Below are 16,850 nucleotides of genomic sequence, written 5' to 3'. Positions count from 1 at the left end.
CAGATTTCTGCTAGCAGTGCAGGGGGTAAATCTGTTAAGCTGAGAGCTCCTGGAGCTTTCCTGCCTTGATGGTTTCAGCTGTTCAGTGTTGGCCACTCCTGTCTTCTAAGTATACTGTCCTCTGGCAATCAGGGATTGTCAGTGTTAGTTCATAATGCCTGGTGTTGGAGGTGTTTGTTGTTGGAAGTGGCGTTTGTTAAAAAGACTGTTGCTGGGAGTTTGTCTTCCTCATCCTCTCCTATTTGGTTTCTCGTTTCTTTACTCTCTGGTGTTCCAATCTGTTGTTAGTGAGTGCATTTTTGTATTATTGGTATTTTATTTTCAAAATTTTAATTTTCATGCCCTTAAACCAGAGAGATGTCACACAACATAGTTAATTAATAACATTTACCACATGTCTACTTTACATCAGCACAATTTTGGAACCAAACATTTTTTGGGTTAGAAACTAAATAAAGGTTAAAAGTTGACCAGCGATTTTTCATTTTTACAACAAAATTTACAAAAACATTTTTTAGGGACCACATTACATTTGAAGTAATTTTGAGGGGCCTTTATGACAGAAAATACCCAAAAGGGACACCATTATAAAAACTGCACCCCTCAAGGTGCTCAAAACCACATTCAAAAAGTTTATTAACCCTTCAAGTGTAACAAGAGTTTTGGTTATATAATTCGCGCTACGGTAGTGATTCGGTTGATGAAAGGGTCAATTTTTATTAAGTTAAAATGTAATTCTAAAATGTTGGATAAAACGTTATCATAAACATTATCTTAAAGGTTCTGTTTAAAAGTAATAGTCTTTATACAGGATAATGCTTATGATAACGTTTTATCCAACATTTTAGAATTACATTTTAACTTAATAAAAATTGACCCTTTCATCAACCGAATCGGAGTCCTCCTCACTACCTTAGCGTGAATTATATAACCTAAACTCTTGTTACACCTACCCACTGACACGCAGTGGTTCTGTGTCTATTAATTCGCAGCTGCTGTTAGTGATCAGCCTACCAGCGCCTCCTTTATCTAATATCATATCCTCAACCCTTCAAGTGCTTCACAGGAATTTTTGGAATGTGGAAGAAAAAAATGAACATTTAATTTTTTCACAAAAATGTTACTTTAGACCCCAATTCTTTTTTTCCGCAAGGGTAACAGAAAAAATTGACCCCAAATTTTGTTGTGAAATTTCTCCTGAGTCTTTCCCACACCTGGTGTGACATTATAGCCGGCCGAGCATGTTTTGAAAAGGAAAAAAAACGGATAATTTTTTTTTCTGTGTGTTTTTGGGCGTGTACTTTTTTTTTTCCTTTCCCCTTTGGTATGGGTTCAGTTGCAGAGCTTGCATAGCGGCTGCACAGGCTGTCTCTGGAGGTGAAGGACCTCCGCGGTGAGGTACAGCAGCATCATCAGCGGTTACAGGTTGCCAATGTGGGGGTCTCAGCAGGTAGGCCTGTCCAGCCTGAATCCAAAGGTTGCCCTCCCGGACAGGTTTTCAGGAGGTAGGGACAAGTTTTTTGTATTTAAGGAGGCATGTAAACTGTATTTCAAACTTCGTCCTTACTCCTCTGGTAATGAGGAGCAACGGGTTGGTATTGTGATCTCTCTATTGCAGGGAGATCCTCAGTCATGGGCGTATTCGTTACCGCAGGACTCGTTTTGTCTCCAGTCTGTGGAGAGGTTTTTCGGAGCTCTGGCCCTCATCTATGATGACCCGGACCGAGTCGCCTTGCTGAGTCTAGGCTACGTCGTCATCAGCAGGGGAATCGGTCAGTGGAAACGTACAGTTCGGAATTCTGTAGATGGGCGACGGATTCCAAATGGAATGACTCAGCCCTTAGAAGTCAATTTTGTGAAGGGCTTACTGAACAGTTGAAAGATGCCTTGGCTGTATATGATACCCCTCAGTCCTTGGAGGCTGCCATGTCTTTGGCCATACGTCTTGATAGACGCCTTCGGGACAGACGGGTGAGACCACCTTCTATGGGGCCTTCTTGTCGGGGTTGTGTACCTCTGCCAGGGGAGCGGTCTGGGGGTGAACCAGTAGTGGGGGAGGTGGAGGAACCCATGCAGTTAGGGGGTGTCTCTACATCATACATTTCCCCAGAGATTCACAAGAAAATAGGCATATGTTTTTTTGTGGGAAAAAGGGACATTTTGTTGGGACCTGTCCGTCAATTCCTAAACAAAAGGAGACTCGATTAACTCTTGGTCATCTGGAATTGGATAAACAGAGGGTGCATTTGTGGCCCAACTGCCGTTCCCGTTTTGTCCTGACAGCTGAGGTGGTGCTAGAGAGCAAAACCGAGAAAATTTCTGTGTTTGTTGACAGTGGAGCCGGAGTCAGCATGTTGATGCGGAGTTTGTGAAAACTCATGGTCTTGCTTGCTGTGCTTTAGCTGAACCTATTTTCATCTTTGCCATTGACTCGGCGCCACTTGCACAGAAAGCATTTACTCAGATTGTACATAATGTAAAACTGAGGGTGGGGTCAGTTCATTGTGAAATAATTCATTGCTATGTTCTGGACAATCTTCCCACACTGATTGATTGTCTTGGGTATACCTTAGCTTGTTAAACATAATCCGGTGGTGGATTGGCAAACCGGGGAGATTACTGCCATGAGAACTGTTTAGAAATTTCCCTTGCTACTGTCTATACGCAAATTTTAACTGCTTTTCTGTCTGGTTTTGAGGACGTTTTTTCTGAGAGGGGGGTGTCAGGATTTGCCTCCTTATCGTGCTTATGACTGTCCTATTAACCTGACCCCCCCAAAGCTAAACTACCGATGTCCAGACTGTATAATCTTTTTGGCCCTGAGAGACAAGCCATGAAGGATTTCATTGCAGAAAGTCTGGAGAAGGGACATATTAGACCCTCATCTTCGCCCGTGGCGGCAGGGTTCTTTATTTTGAAGAAAAAAGATGGCGGTCTAGGTCCCTGTTTAGATTTCCAGGAATTAAATCAAATTACCATCCGTGATCCATACCCTCTTCCTCTGATTCCAGATTTGTTCAGCCAGGTTGTGGGAGCTAAGGTATTCTCCAAGTTGAATTTAAGGGGAGTCTACAACCTGGATAGAATCAGAGAAGGGGATGAATGGAAAAAGCGTTCAATACCCCGGAAGGACATTTCAAGAGTCGGGTTATGCCTTTTGGTTTGACCAATGCACCTGCGGTATTCCAGCATTTCATAAATTATATTTTCCATCATTTGGTGGGGAGGTTTGTGGTGGTCTATCTGGACAATATTTTGGGTACTCACCTGATTTTGAGACTCATCGGGGCATGTTAAGCAGGTGTTCCAGATATTAAGGGATAAACTTTATGCCAAACTAGAAAAATGTGTTTTCGCTGTTCAAGAGGTGAAGTTTTTGGGGTACTTGATGTCATCTTTCGGTTTTCGGATGGATCCAGAGAAGATCCATGCAGTCTTTGACTGGGAACGTCCCGAGAACCTGAAGGCTCTTCAACGTTTTCTGGGATTTACTAATTTTTATCGAAAATTCATCCAAAATTACTCTTATTGAGAAACCGCTTCCTGACATAACTAAGAAGGGGTCTGATTTTTCTAAATGGTCGGATGCTTCCATCCAGGCTTTTTCTTCCTTAAAGAATCATTTTGCCACTGCACCTATACTCAGTCAACCGATGTTTTTCAACCCTATATTGTGGAGGTTGATGCGTCGGATGTCGGGGTTGGGACTGTGTTGTCTCAGGATTCGTCACCTTGTAAATGACGTCCATGCGCCTTCTTTTCTAAAAAAATTATCTTCGCCTGAGAGAAATTATGACGTGGGTAATAGGGAACTTTTGGCGATCAAATTGGCGTTCGAGGAATGGCGACATTGGTTGGAAGGGGCTGTCCATCCTATTACTGTTATTACTGACCATAAGAACTTGTCATATCTCCAGTCAGCTAAACGTCACAACACTAGGCAAGCCAGATGGTCCCTGTTTTTTACTGGGTTCAATTTTGTTGTCACTTTTCGTCCAGGGGTCAAAAATGTCAAGGCTGATGCTTTGTTCCGGAGCTTCCCTGGTGGTGGTGACCATGAGAACCCTGCCCCGATATTACAGAAAGGGGTAGTCATTTTGGCACTTTATCCTGAACTGGAGGGTGAGGTGTTGAAGGCACAGGGGGACGCCCCTGCCTCCTGCCCTTCAGGAAAGTTATTTGTACCATTTGATCTGCGCCGCAAAGTAATTAAAGAACAACTCTGAGCTTGCTGGGCATCCAGGTGGTAAGGCAACCGCAGACCTCCTCTCAAGTCATTTTTGGGGGCTGGGGTTGCATTGGGATGTGATTGAACACGTAGCTGCTTGTAATATTTGCACGCGTTTGAAGGTTTACCCGTGCGTCTGGTACTCTTCTTCCGCTACCTATCCCTAGTAGGCCATGGACACACTTGTCCATGGGTTTTATTACTGACCTACCAGTTTCTGCAGGCAAAGCGGTGGTTTTGGTGGTAGTAGATAGATTCAGTAAAATGGTTCACATCGTCGCACTGCCTGCACTTCCAAATGCCAAGACACTTGCTCAGATGTTCATAAATGAGATTGTAAAGCTTCACGGGGTTCCCTCCAATGTGGTGTCAGATCAGGGGACCCAGTTTGTTTCCAAGTTCTGGAAGGCATTCTGTACTCGACTGGGGGTGCAGCTGTCCTTTTCCTCTGCCTTTCACCCTCAGTCAAATGGTCAGACCTGTAACATCCCTGGCGGTGTGCTGGTGACTCGCCCAGCGGTATATGGGGGAGACTCGGTACCCGGGCCTTTATCTTCTTTGTAGGATGTCACAGCAGTCGGCTCCTGGGCCCGTCCTCTGGGGTCACTCTTTAAAAGGGGTTTTGTTAACAGTTTCGTGACGCCACCTGTGGTTTCTGGTAATGGCTACCAGCGCTGCTGCAGACCTCCGGGGGGTGATGGGATGGCAGCTGGGATGTTTCTGCTCCCCACAGGCGGAGCGGGCCCCCAGGGCAGGATTGATGAAAGGGATGCAGGTTAGAGGTGGCACGGTCGGGTCAGGGGGAATGACGGACACGCACACAGGGGATTCACTTCAGTACCTTTACTGGAGTAACGGCAGGTAGGGTCCAGGGTACTTGATAGGAAGGGTGCACTTCAGGAGTCTCCCCAGTGAGCGGGTATAAGGCCTCCTGATCCGTTTCTTCCCCTCTCTAAGCTTCTAGCCAGCCTGGAGCTTGGCCTAGCTTCTATGTTGTTTTGCTCTCTCACCTGACTGCTTGGTAGTAGGACTTTTCGCTGGCAACCACTATCCCTGGACGCCGGGGCCTTCGTGGTTCCTAGTCCTGTAATTGATGGTAGCTTCAGGATGACCAGGGGTCTGGAAGCCTCCTGGTATGCCGGTTGTCCTTACTGGGTGTAGAGATCCCTGTAGGCGCGGACCCGGTGTCCGGCTTGTGTCCTGGGGTGAGCTTCAGATGCTCCTCTGCCCCCTTAACTCCTCTCTCCTTGCCTCGGCCACACTCGGGGCCCTCAGTACAGCAGCAGACGTGCTGCTCTCAGACTGCTCTCTGACTGAACAACTGACTAACTACTCACTGACTGACTAACTAACTCCACCCTCCTGTTTATATATCCCTAACAGGGCTCCCTCTGGTGGTCTGAGGTGGAAGGGTGGAGGTGTCTGTTTGTAGTGAGGGCCTCTTGTGGTGAAGTCCATCCATGCACCCTTTTGGGTCCTGTGGTACCTGTAGTAGCAGGGTGCCACACTGGCATGGCTTACCACCTCCCACCATGCAAGACCGCCATCTTACCTATCAGTCCAGGCTGCACACTTTGCTCCAGTACCTGCTGTGTGCATGTCTCTTGTCTGATTGCTTAGGGTGGCGGCGCGGTTACTGCCTGATTCTTATAGTTACTGTGTGCGCACTCCTAATGAGTCCCCAGCCTATTGTTGTGAGTCACTGGATACTTAAACCCCCTCCACCCAGTAGGAGGTGCCTGAGCAACACTTTATTTCAGTGTGTTCTGTGCAACTGAGTTGCCAGATCCTATCCTGTGTCTTGTCTGTTTCCGCCACCCTTGGGGCTGTATAGCCATGCCTGTTACCTGTATCTGTGACTTCTAGTCTGTTCCGCCACCCTGGGGGCTGTATACCCAGGCCCGTTACCTGTACCTGTGACTTGTAGTCTGTTTCCGCCACCCTGGGGGCTGAGTTCCCAGGCTCGTTCCTGTATCTTGTTCCTGGTTCAGTTCCTGTCTGAGCAGTGTCCTAGCCCGTTACTTATTTGTCTCTATGTCCATATCTTCCCTTTTCCTGCAGTGTCTGAACCTGCACCTAACTCCAACTCATTGTCTCTGTACTTCTGTTTGTGAGTTTAGTGTCCACTCGCTACTTCATTGTAAGTACCTTGTGTGTATTTGCTCTGCTCTGCTTGTCTACTGCACTTGCAGGTTTTGCTCTGCTCTGCTTGTCTACCGCACCTGCGGGTTTTGCTCTGCTCGTCTACCGCACCTGCGGGTTTTGCTCTGCTCTGCTTGTCTACCGCACCTGCGGGTTTTGCTCTGCTTGTCTACCGCACCTGCGGGTTTTGCTCTGCTCTGCTTATCTACCGCACCTGCGGGTTTTGCTCTGCTCTGCTTGTCTACCCCACCTGCGGGTTTTGCTCTGCTCTGCTTGTCTACCGCACCTGCGGGTTTTGCTCTGCTCTGCTTGTGTACCGCACCTGCGGGTTTTGCTCTGCTCTGCTTGTCTACCGCACCTGCGGCTCTGTTCCTGTATCCCAGTCTGTGCAGGTCCCTATCATGCCTGCGTTCCTACCTGCCAGTACCCACCTGTCTGCACACCAGCCGTGCCGGCCAGTACTCACCTGTCTGCATACCAGCCATGCCTGCCAGTACCCACCTGTCTGTATGCCAGCCTAACCTGCCTGTTCCTGCATTCCCCGGTGTGGGTCAACAGCTGTGACCGGGGTCTGACCTGGAGTAGCACTTGGTCCCCCTGCTCGGTTCCTCCCTGGTTCACGGAGTCGACTGAGCTGCCGTGCGACCTTGGTCGGACCGAGTTGATACTTAGTCACGCCCCTCCAGGCACTCCTCGGTTCATGGTCCAGTGGGATCACTAACCACGCTCACGCCAGTCAGTCTGGGTGTGTGCGTAACAAGACCGAGCGTGTCAATCAGAACTTGGAGACCTACCTCAGGTGTTTCGTCTCCGAAAATCAGGAGGATTGGGCATCCTACTTACCGCTGGCAGAATTTGCCATTAATGATCATCGGGAAGAATCCACTGGCCGGTCACCTTTCTTCGGTGCATACGGTTATCACCCACAGTTTGGTACCTTTAGTGGAGGAGGAGCTTCGGGAGTTCCTGAGGGGGGAATGGTTTGCTTCGTCGCTCTCCTCGGTATGGCAGGATATTCTGAGTAATTTAAAGATTACGGGAGACAAGTATAAACGTATGGCTGAAACAAAACGCTTGCCAGGTCCAGACCTGAATGTGAATGACTTTGTGTGGTTGTCTACCAGGAATATAAGATTGAAAGTTCCTTCTTGGAAGCTGGGACCTAGGTTTATTGGTCCCGATAAAATAGCCGCCGTCATTAACCCAGCAACGTTTCGTCTTGAACTTCCTCAGGCCCTTAAGGTACACAATGTGGTTCACAGGTCCTTACTCAAAAAGTATGTGGAACCTCTTGAGCCCTCACCTCTACCACCGCCCCCAGTAATGGTTGATGGTAATCTGGAGTTCCAGATTTTGAGGATTGTAGATTCTCGTCTCCAATGTCATTCGCTACAATACTTGGTGCACTGGAAAGGCTATAGTCCAGAGGAGAGGATGTGGGTTTCAGCGTCAGAGGTGAACGCTCCCAGATTAGTTTGCTCATTCCACACCTCTTTTCCTGAGAAACCCGGTCCTGAGTGTCCGGAGGCCACTCGTAGAGGGGGGTACTGTCACGTGTGTATCAGAGGTGACAGACAGTCACCCTGCAGTTGGTTGCAGGAGATCTCTACATTTGGCATTACAGACATCTTCTTAGATGAGAGGCTGTCTCTAGGATCTAGCTGCTACCTCCCTCTGGTAATTAGCTCCGTGGCCTGGGTGCATATATACCTGGTGTGTCTGAGAGGTAGGTGCCGACTATATTCATTTCTACTTATGAAGGCTTAGCAAGTACTTAGCAGTACTTTGTCCTCTCTAGAGCTTGAGGACGTGTGCGCATTTGTCTGGAGTCGTCTAAAGCTAAGCAATTTCCCCCTGTTTGTCCACTCTTGTTGTCTATAGAATTTCGTGGAGATCGACTAGTGTTCATCTCCTCCCATCCCTAGCCTTAGCCATACGCCAGGGAAAGACAGGGTGAGGCACGCGTGCAGCGATTGCTGAAGAGGCAATATAGGTACGGTAGTTGAGACAGGGTGACACTAGACCAGTCTAGGAGGTTTCCACTTCCCCCTTTCCCTAGTGTCTGGGCTCCCTTTCCCTCTTCCCTCTGTGTTGCAGTAAGTCTTTCCCACACCTGGCGTGACACAAGTACCGCGGCAACAGAAAATGGAGAAGATGGAGAAATTAGATTCTCCATCTTCTCCACACCTGCGCTACGATTTTCTCATGCAAGAGAATTGGAACACACTCAGAGGACACTCGGCTCACACTCTGACAGAGTTTGAGCCGAGTGTTATTAGCATAATTGGCCCAATTTTCTCACATGAGAGAATGTACGGCAGTGTGAGCGAACTCTTACACGGTTCTCTGATGATAGAATGATTTTCATTCCTACCTTTAGGTTTTTGTCCTCCCATATAAAGATATATGTATTGCATGGTTTTAATCAGAACTCAATCAATATTCGGTCTTTAAATTTTTTTAATCATTTTGAGTTGGTAAATACTGGACATTTACAAACATTTCTAAAATTAACTTACAAGGCCAAAAGGTATGAAAATGTCTTCACTTGCGAAGACTTCGTTAGAGCTATGAAACTGTGTACAAATTCAGATTTATGAGAACATGTCATGTTAAAAATCCACATTTAAAAATATTCTGACATTAATTCAGTATATTTTAATAATAAATATAGTAAATTCTTTTTTTTTTCTTCACAAAATAGAATTTTTGAAAGCAAAAAATATAAAAAGGATGTGAGAGCGAATACTGAAAGCGTTTCAATGGCTTTTTAAAAAAAATTAGTAAGGATCTGCATATTAAATTTGACGCCATATCTGAATTGTGGATTGATGGGTATTGCTAAACCCTCTGACTACCAACCATTTAGAGGATCCTTTCTGTAGTATTCAGCTTCTCTGATCCCCATACTGTGAGGTGGCTAAACTGATACATAAAGGATTATATGCAAATAAAATGTTCCTTTATGATTCGACCGGTGCATTAAATACAATGTTAATAGATTATTGTAATTTCAGGCAAAAATCCAGTATCCATATTGCAGGATGCCCATTCCCATTACACTAAAAAAAATCCCAAATAAAAGACTTTGTTTTACACCACATGGATTGTTAGTCTTAGAGACCCATTTAAGACCCTTTCTACTTTCATTCGGCCTTTTTCACTTTTCTCTTGCGAGTACCCTCGTTTAGCTCCTCTTTGGATTTTGCACTTGCATGGGACACTTCATGGTCATCATGATGGTGGTGATGGTGGTGATCTTCATGGCCATTATTGTCACCATTTGCAGAGCCAAAAAGGACAGAGCAGATGCAGTTCTCCAGAAGAGCAAAGGGTGATCCATGAGAATGGGTGGCTGTCATGTAGATCTGCATAGGAGGGGGGAGGAGGAAACATACAATGGTACTGAATATATTAAACTAATAATTATAACTGTGTCAGCTGAACCCCTAATATCAATGCATCAAATATTAAAGATCCATAAAATATTACTTATGCTGTAAAAATAACACAAAGCATGAATACATTATTCCATAATTTATAAAAATAAGCAGTTACCAGCATTTATTTTCCCAAAACTACCATGGAAAATATGATACAGATCCATAATGCATATCTGTTAGTCATTGGGTTTCTTACTTGTAAAGCTGTAAAGTGCTGCGGAATATGTTGGCGCTATGTAAATAAAATTATTTTTATTACCACAACTCAGGTAAATTGCGTTCTGTGGCTTGTCCCTCTTAATGAAAGTGAATCATTTGGCAAAAACTGAAAATCTAGTTACTGTCTAAGGCTATGTGCCCACGATGCAGAAATGAAGCAGAAAATTTCTGCAGCATTTCTGCATCTCCCTGCAGAATACATGCAGATCCACATGCGGATTCACATGCGTTTCCGCATGCAGATTGACAAGCGCTTTCCATGTGATAGCATCACTTGGAAAGTGCTTGACAACTAGGTCACACTGTATAAATCCATGCAAATAGCATGGATTTATACAGTGTGAACCGTAAAAATTAAAACAAATAAAGCTATACTCACCCCCGAGGCCCCGGCGTGGCTGCAGCGCTGCTTCCTGGCTGGTTCCCGGCTGCCGGCATATCGCGAGACAGAGCGGTGAAGGGCCTGCAGTCACATGACTGTGACGTCACCGCAGGTCCTCAAGCGATGCCAGCATTCAGAGAGAAGCCGCCGGACAGGTGAATATAAACTTTATTTGTTATTTTATTCTTTTTTTACAGGTACAATGGTACCCAGGTCTGGATGAGAGTCTCCTCTCCTCCAGAACTGGGTACCATCCGCACATAGAGACGCATAGAAGCCGCTTGTAAAAATGTACAGTCGCGGTTTCTATGCGTCTCAATGCAAGTCAATGGCGGGAGTTCCGCTGCGCTTCCGCAAAATTAAATGACATGCTGCGGATTTTTGTACGCAGCATAAACGCTGCGGAAAAATCCGCAGCATGTGCATAGAACATGCGGAATCCCCTTGGGGACCATGGGGTGCGGATTACCTAGCGTTTCACAAGCGTCTATGCTGCGGAAATTCCGCAGCATAAACGCTTGAAAAACGCTACGTGGGCACTCAGCCTTAGTCTGGGTATGTGCACGAAACATCTTTTTCACATAATCCGCCTGAAAAAGCACCAGAAAGGCATCCCATAAAATGAACATAATGCACGTTGTTAGGAGGGCGGTTGCAAACAACTTTAATAAATGGAACGCAACCGACCCCGGGGTCCGCAATGCAGCCAGGTGGACTGCTGCCGAACACTTTCCGGTTGGAAAGGAAAGCGACAAACTTAAATGTTAAACCCTTCCGTGTTTCTGCACACAGGAACGGGTATAGCGGTTCGCTCTATCACCGATAACTGCACGGGAGAAGAGAGTCCGGGATAGCACCTACTTAACTGATAAACCACTCCGTGTTAAAGCACACGGAGCGGATTACAGCGGTTCACACAATCTCCAAGAACCGCAGGGAGACGTGCGACCGAGGGAAAAGCAGTAGCCCTGTCTTCGATACAGGCGCTACGCAGTAGGAGTTGGCGCTAAGATGCGTGTGTAACTTACGCCGACGGGTACGTGCCCTCTGCCGGCGTGCTACCGGACAGAGGAGTATTTCTCCACGTGGTCCACAGGTGTGTACAGGAAGTAGGACGTCTGCAGGCTGCTCAGGGTGTAAGGCGACCCCCTCTGACAGAGCCAGACTGCAAGGCGAAGCTACCTGCCTACTTTCACTAGCCTGCCTACTTTCACTAGACCTGCCTGAGGAAACTACACGTGGAGCACAGTCGTCCACACAACAGCATCATGCTCAATGATCCGAGCGCGCCGCCATGTTTGTGGGCGGGCCTTTTAAACACTAAGCCCTGCCCACCGACGCGCCATTGGTGACGTTACCCGTGGACCAATCAGGCGGTGCCAGGTCACCAGGTCAGGTGGGTGCCAAACCACCAATCACGATCCGCGAGGTCACGGGCATGCTCAGTACCGCGAATCCTGGACTTAAACTCCAAGCACCCTGTCTCCCTCTGCAACCTATGCTTAACCTTGCTAGGTGCCAATACATGGGAGACAATCTGTATGTCTTGTGGACCAGCTAGGCGTTGGGGCTGATGATGATGCTGAGCAGCATCAGCCCTGGCTGGACTGAAATGGGAGACCACAGAAGGTCCTGGACCCATTTATAATCCAGAACCAGACCGACGCCTAACACATGTAATGTCAAAATGATATTGCTGTGTCCATGTTTCATCTTATGTTACTTCTTTTAACCACTTCAGGGCTGAGGCTGGAGAAAAAAATTCTTTGTGTTCAGCTAAGGAGGTTTGTGTGTTTATGATCCTGCTCCTGTCAGTTGAGACATAGGTCTTAAGAGCTGTATTTCTTCAAACTGCAGCACATCCTGACATGTGACTAAGTTGGATTTTTGGAGAACCCCTTTAAGAAGTGCACGCCTCTTAATGAATTTAATGCATATTACTCCAGCACATTCTTCATCAGGAGTGGTATACAGAACACCAGTCTTGACGATTCAGGGCCTTGGTCTGACAAACAAACAGACACATGAACAGCCCCATAGACTAAAACAAACCCTTTGTAGACAGATCAAGGTAATACAACCCTTCTATTTGTACCCCATTTCTTGTTGATCTACTTATTAGGATGTAGTGGAAAGACTGAAAAAAGTATATGACTACATAAACAGACTATCTAGGGATTGTTTGTTGTCTGTGTCCATGAAGACATAGGTATACATAAGAGCTATGAATATAAAAAGGTAGCACAACTCTCATAAGGCCAGGGCTACACAATGACAAGTGTCACGTGACACTGAAATCGTGGTGTAGCACTGTGGCTTCATATATAATGTGTATTTGCCATTGACTACAATGCAAGTAACGTGATTGCGACTTACATTCAAGTTGTCTGCGATTTGGTCATTTTAATAGCAAAATTGCAGCTAGAAAATAATACTGTGACAAAAGTTGCACGCGTATTTTTGGGCATGCAACTTGTTTGACCATTGCTGTCATATGACACATACAGCTGTGAAGCCACAACTTTAAAGGCAACCTGTCAGGAGAAATTTCTACTTAAAGGGAATATAAACTGCCCCCATTGCGTTGTTAGTGATGCAATGTGCTTCACTAACATGCTTTTAATTAAAATTGGCGCTAATATAATGAGTATACAGCACTCTATGTACTTATATCCTACCTGCTCGTTCAGTCATAGGGGTGTGATCATCGCATCAGTCAGGGCTGCTCGTCACAGCGCATGCGCGACTCCCAGCACTGCAAGCTTTGCTGGCTGGCCAGGTCATATCGCGCAAGCGCCCCACACTTACAGCACGTTCCGGGAGCAGAATTCAAATGCGTGGGTGGCGCCAGCACTGGCTGAATGCGAGCACACACTTATAGACTTGTACGGGTGTGTGTGATCTGGTGCACCTGCAGATTGCTGTAATTGTTTTCTCATGCTGAATCGGTGATCAGCACTGCCCCATAGAATAACATAGGGCTGAGTGTTCTACAATAAAACATTGGATAGCACTCGGCCGTGTTATACACTCGTGTGCGTGAGCCCTTAATGGATAGCTGTGATGTACAAATCCACCTTGCTGAGAAAGCTGGCATTGAAGTAATGTGAAAATGAGTTCAAGCGCATTAGGGTATGACAAATCATTTCCAGCTCCTTATTCCTCACCCAGAGTGTTTATCCAGCCTCTGTATTCTGCTGTCCTCACCAAGATCTCCCACAATAACCAGAGTGAGTCGGAAGTCGAGCACCGGGCAGCGAATAAGGAGTGAGGGCCGGAGAGCTGCAAGTGCTTTGTCACCTGTGCACTTGCATCTCTTTTGCACAGAACTTCAATGCTGGATTTCTTAGCAATGACTAGGCTGATTTATACATCACATGTATCCATACTCAGCATGAGAGCACCTATGCAGCCATACCTTTAGTTATAGGCAGACATTATTCCGGACAGGCTCTCTTTAAAGATAACTGATATTTTTGTAATACTACATAGAAGAACCAGAGTCCTAGTGATACTTAGTGTAGCACTAAAGCCCCTGATTCATTAAGACTTTTGTATGTCAGTTGTAATAAAGCAAGCGCTGGCACAAGATGGGGCAAATTTATTAAGAGCCGTGCACCTCTGTAATGAATTTGGTGCATATTTGTGTGGTAAAATAAGCCGTGTTTATAGTGTAAATTATGATGAATTTGCTGGGTGCCCTTAGCCATACCCCATCCAAGCTCCACCCACTTTTTGGCTGGAACAGGTGTAAAAATGCCAAAAGTTGCAAAATGTTTAAGCAACTTCAAGTTGATGAAAATTTTTTAATAACACTACAACATCAATAAAATTATATTTTTACTTGTAACAACTTTAAACAAATTATTCCCCCCAAAAAGACAAGTTATCCTCTATCAATAAGATAAGATACCTTGCCGATCCCCAGTGATCCCAAGTAAGGCATCAGAATCATGAGAACAGGGCTTTGCAGCCTCATGCTCAGTGGAGCAGAGGAGCACATGTGCGGCCTCCTCTCCATTTATTGGGTATGGGAGTAGCTGAGGGTAGTCCCGCAGCCAATAAATGAAGCGGAGCCCACGTATGAGCTCATCTCATACTCAGGGTTCTAAAACTCCCATCTTGGGATTACTTGGGGTCCAACCACTTGGATACATGATACATTGGGAGACTAACCATTTAGAGAAATTGTTTCATCAGGACAATTCTTCCCCAAAAAAAAATAAAATAAGAAAATAAAAAGGCTTCCAGAGTGGGGGAGTCCCCCTATAATATCTATAAGAAAAAGATTATCCCGAGGGAATTCTAAATTAATAACATATAGTGCAATTTTTTGAGTAAACAAATGTTTAAAGGGAATCTGTCAGTAGATTTTTGCTACCTCCTCTCAGAGCAGCATGATGTAGACAAAGACACCATGAATCCAACGATGTATCAATTAGATTACTGGGTGTAGCCGTTCTGACACAAACTGAGTTTTTAAATTTAGCAATGCAGCAGAGCTGAGAAAGCTAGCCCCGCCCACACTATAGACAGTGAGCTGATCACAGAAGGGGGCGGAGTCAGACTACCAGGCACATACTTCTATTTCCCACCATTGATAAGCTCCTGGTGCTAAAACAGTCATTGCAAGTAAACAACAGGATGGAGCTTGATAAGAGAGGCATCACTGAAATCTGTGTTTAACCCCTACAGCATGCTGTCTTGAGATTACATAGCAAAAACCTGCTGACAGACTCCCTTTAAGTAGAAATTATACATTTTATGTTTTCATTTAGAAGCTAGGTTCATACCTTGCAAGTAGCCATAAAGAGAGTAAAGAAAAAGATGAGGTACGCTTTGGAAATGGGTAACCAGTGTGACTGTTGCAGAGTGAACAAGATAGCACCATACAGACTGGCCTTGGTTGGGCTGTAAGGGGCAAAAAAGGTATATTAAAGATCAAGAAAATAGAATAATACAGAAAAATGGCTAAAAATTACTACTGGCTTATGTAAATATATGGAAGATCAGCATTTTCAGATTTTATGTCTGTGACCTATAGATGACTTTGAATGGGTTATCAGGTTGGGGTTAAAAGTTTTAAGACTATGAGGTAAGGCCATGTTCACACGTAGCATAAGTACTGCATTTATTTTCCTCGTTTTTTTTTTAAACGGAAAATATGCTCCTTTTTTTCAGCAAAGTGGATGTGATGTCATAAAAACTCACAGCCACTGTGCTTTTAAAAGTGTTGCAGAGCTGTGCTATTTGTGTTGCCTTTTTTTCTCATAGACTTTTATAGGGAACATGAAAAAATTCATCTAAAAGCGCAAATGCCTTTTTAAGTGCGGAATCAAGTAGAAAAAGGAAACGCATTTAACAAAAACACAACAAAAAATGCAATAAACAGAGCAGAGTGCTAGTGGTACAAGGAGAAACAATGCAGCAGAAGAAGCACAGGGTTTTTGTACTTGGGAACGTGGTCTTACCATGTCCTATTCACTTTTTTATATGCTGAAACCCCATATAGAATTCACTTTTATTTGGTCTAGTTTTGGCAATGTTTTTATATTTGCATATTTATTGTATTTTTAGATTTGTAACCCACAGATAACGTTGCTACTTTAAGGGGTACTCCAGTTAACATAAAGTACTACCTATCCTCTGGATAGGAAATGATTATTAGATTGGTGTGGGTCGCACTGCTGAGACCCCCTCCAATTGCCAGCACAGAACACTTGTGCTTGCACCCTTCATTCTATTCTCAAGTCAATGGCACAGATGAAGATAGGCATACAATTAGAACCATGGGAAGTCAGGGGACACATGTGTGGTGGGACCCACATTGATTTAATAATTATCACCTATAGGCTAACTTCACACGACCATATAAAATATATGGTCTGATTTTCACCCAGAGGCCGAGGTCACACAATCATGCGAGAGAATCGGGATGATTATTTAAATGACATTCTGATCAAACTCTGATCGGCGTTTGCTCAGAGTGTCAGCTTAGTGTGATCCGATTCTTTCAGATGAGAGAACCTTAGCACATTGTGAGGAGAAGCTGGAGAACAAGATTTCTCCATTTTCTCTATTGTGTGAGTCCGTGGAAATCGGACTGGACTCAGATGTCATCCGAGTGCAGTCCTATGTTTTCCACGCACCCATAGACTTGACTGGGTGAGTGGCATTCAATTTCAAAGTGAAATTGCAGCATGATGCGATTTTCTTATCTGACAGATTCTGATGAAAAAAATCGTGCATCAGCACTGCTCCATGGAATAACATTGGTCAGAGTGGTATCCAATAAAAATATATAATATTACTCATCAATGTATACGCTGGTGTGAAAGAGCCCAGAAAAAAAGAATGATGTTTCTTCTGTATTGTAATCCATATGCCATCCATTTGGCATTTTTGTTTTTATACATCCACAGTTAATAAAATTTGC

The 16,850-nt window shown here is 45.0% G+C and overlaps 1 protein-coding gene across 2 annotated transcripts in view; it reads right to left on the bottom strand.

Moving 5' to 3' along the window:
* Positions 1-8,812: 8,812 nt before the first annotated feature.
* Positions 8,813-16,850, bottom strand: part of TMEM38A (transmembrane protein 38A) — a 58,945-nt gene continuing 50,907 nt past the window's right edge. For both annotated transcript variants that reach the window (XM_073651291.1, XM_073651282.1), the window contains exons 5-6: positions 15,208-15,325; positions 8,813-9,738 (exon numbers count right to left, since the gene is read on the bottom strand). In XM_073651291.1, coding sequence (XP_073507392.1) covers positions 9,517-9,738; positions 15,208-15,325 — 340 coding nt within the window. In that variant the 3' untranslated portion in view covers positions 8,813-9,516. The remainder of the gene's footprint in view (positions 9,739-15,207; positions 15,326-16,850) is intronic.

Source organism: Phyllobates terribilis, unplaced genomic scaffold (assembly GCF_046119375.1).
Source record: "Phyllobates terribilis strain yellow unplaced genomic scaffold, ASM4611937v1 Scaffold_1__5_contigs__length_1240528914, whole genome shotgun sequence".
In the NCBI taxonomy this organism is placed as follows: domain Eukaryota; kingdom Metazoa; phylum Chordata; class Amphibia; order Anura; family Dendrobatidae; genus Phyllobates; species Phyllobates terribilis.
The sequence above is the reverse complement of the archived record's forward strand: the minus strand, read 5'-3'. Positions and strand labels throughout refer to the sequence as shown.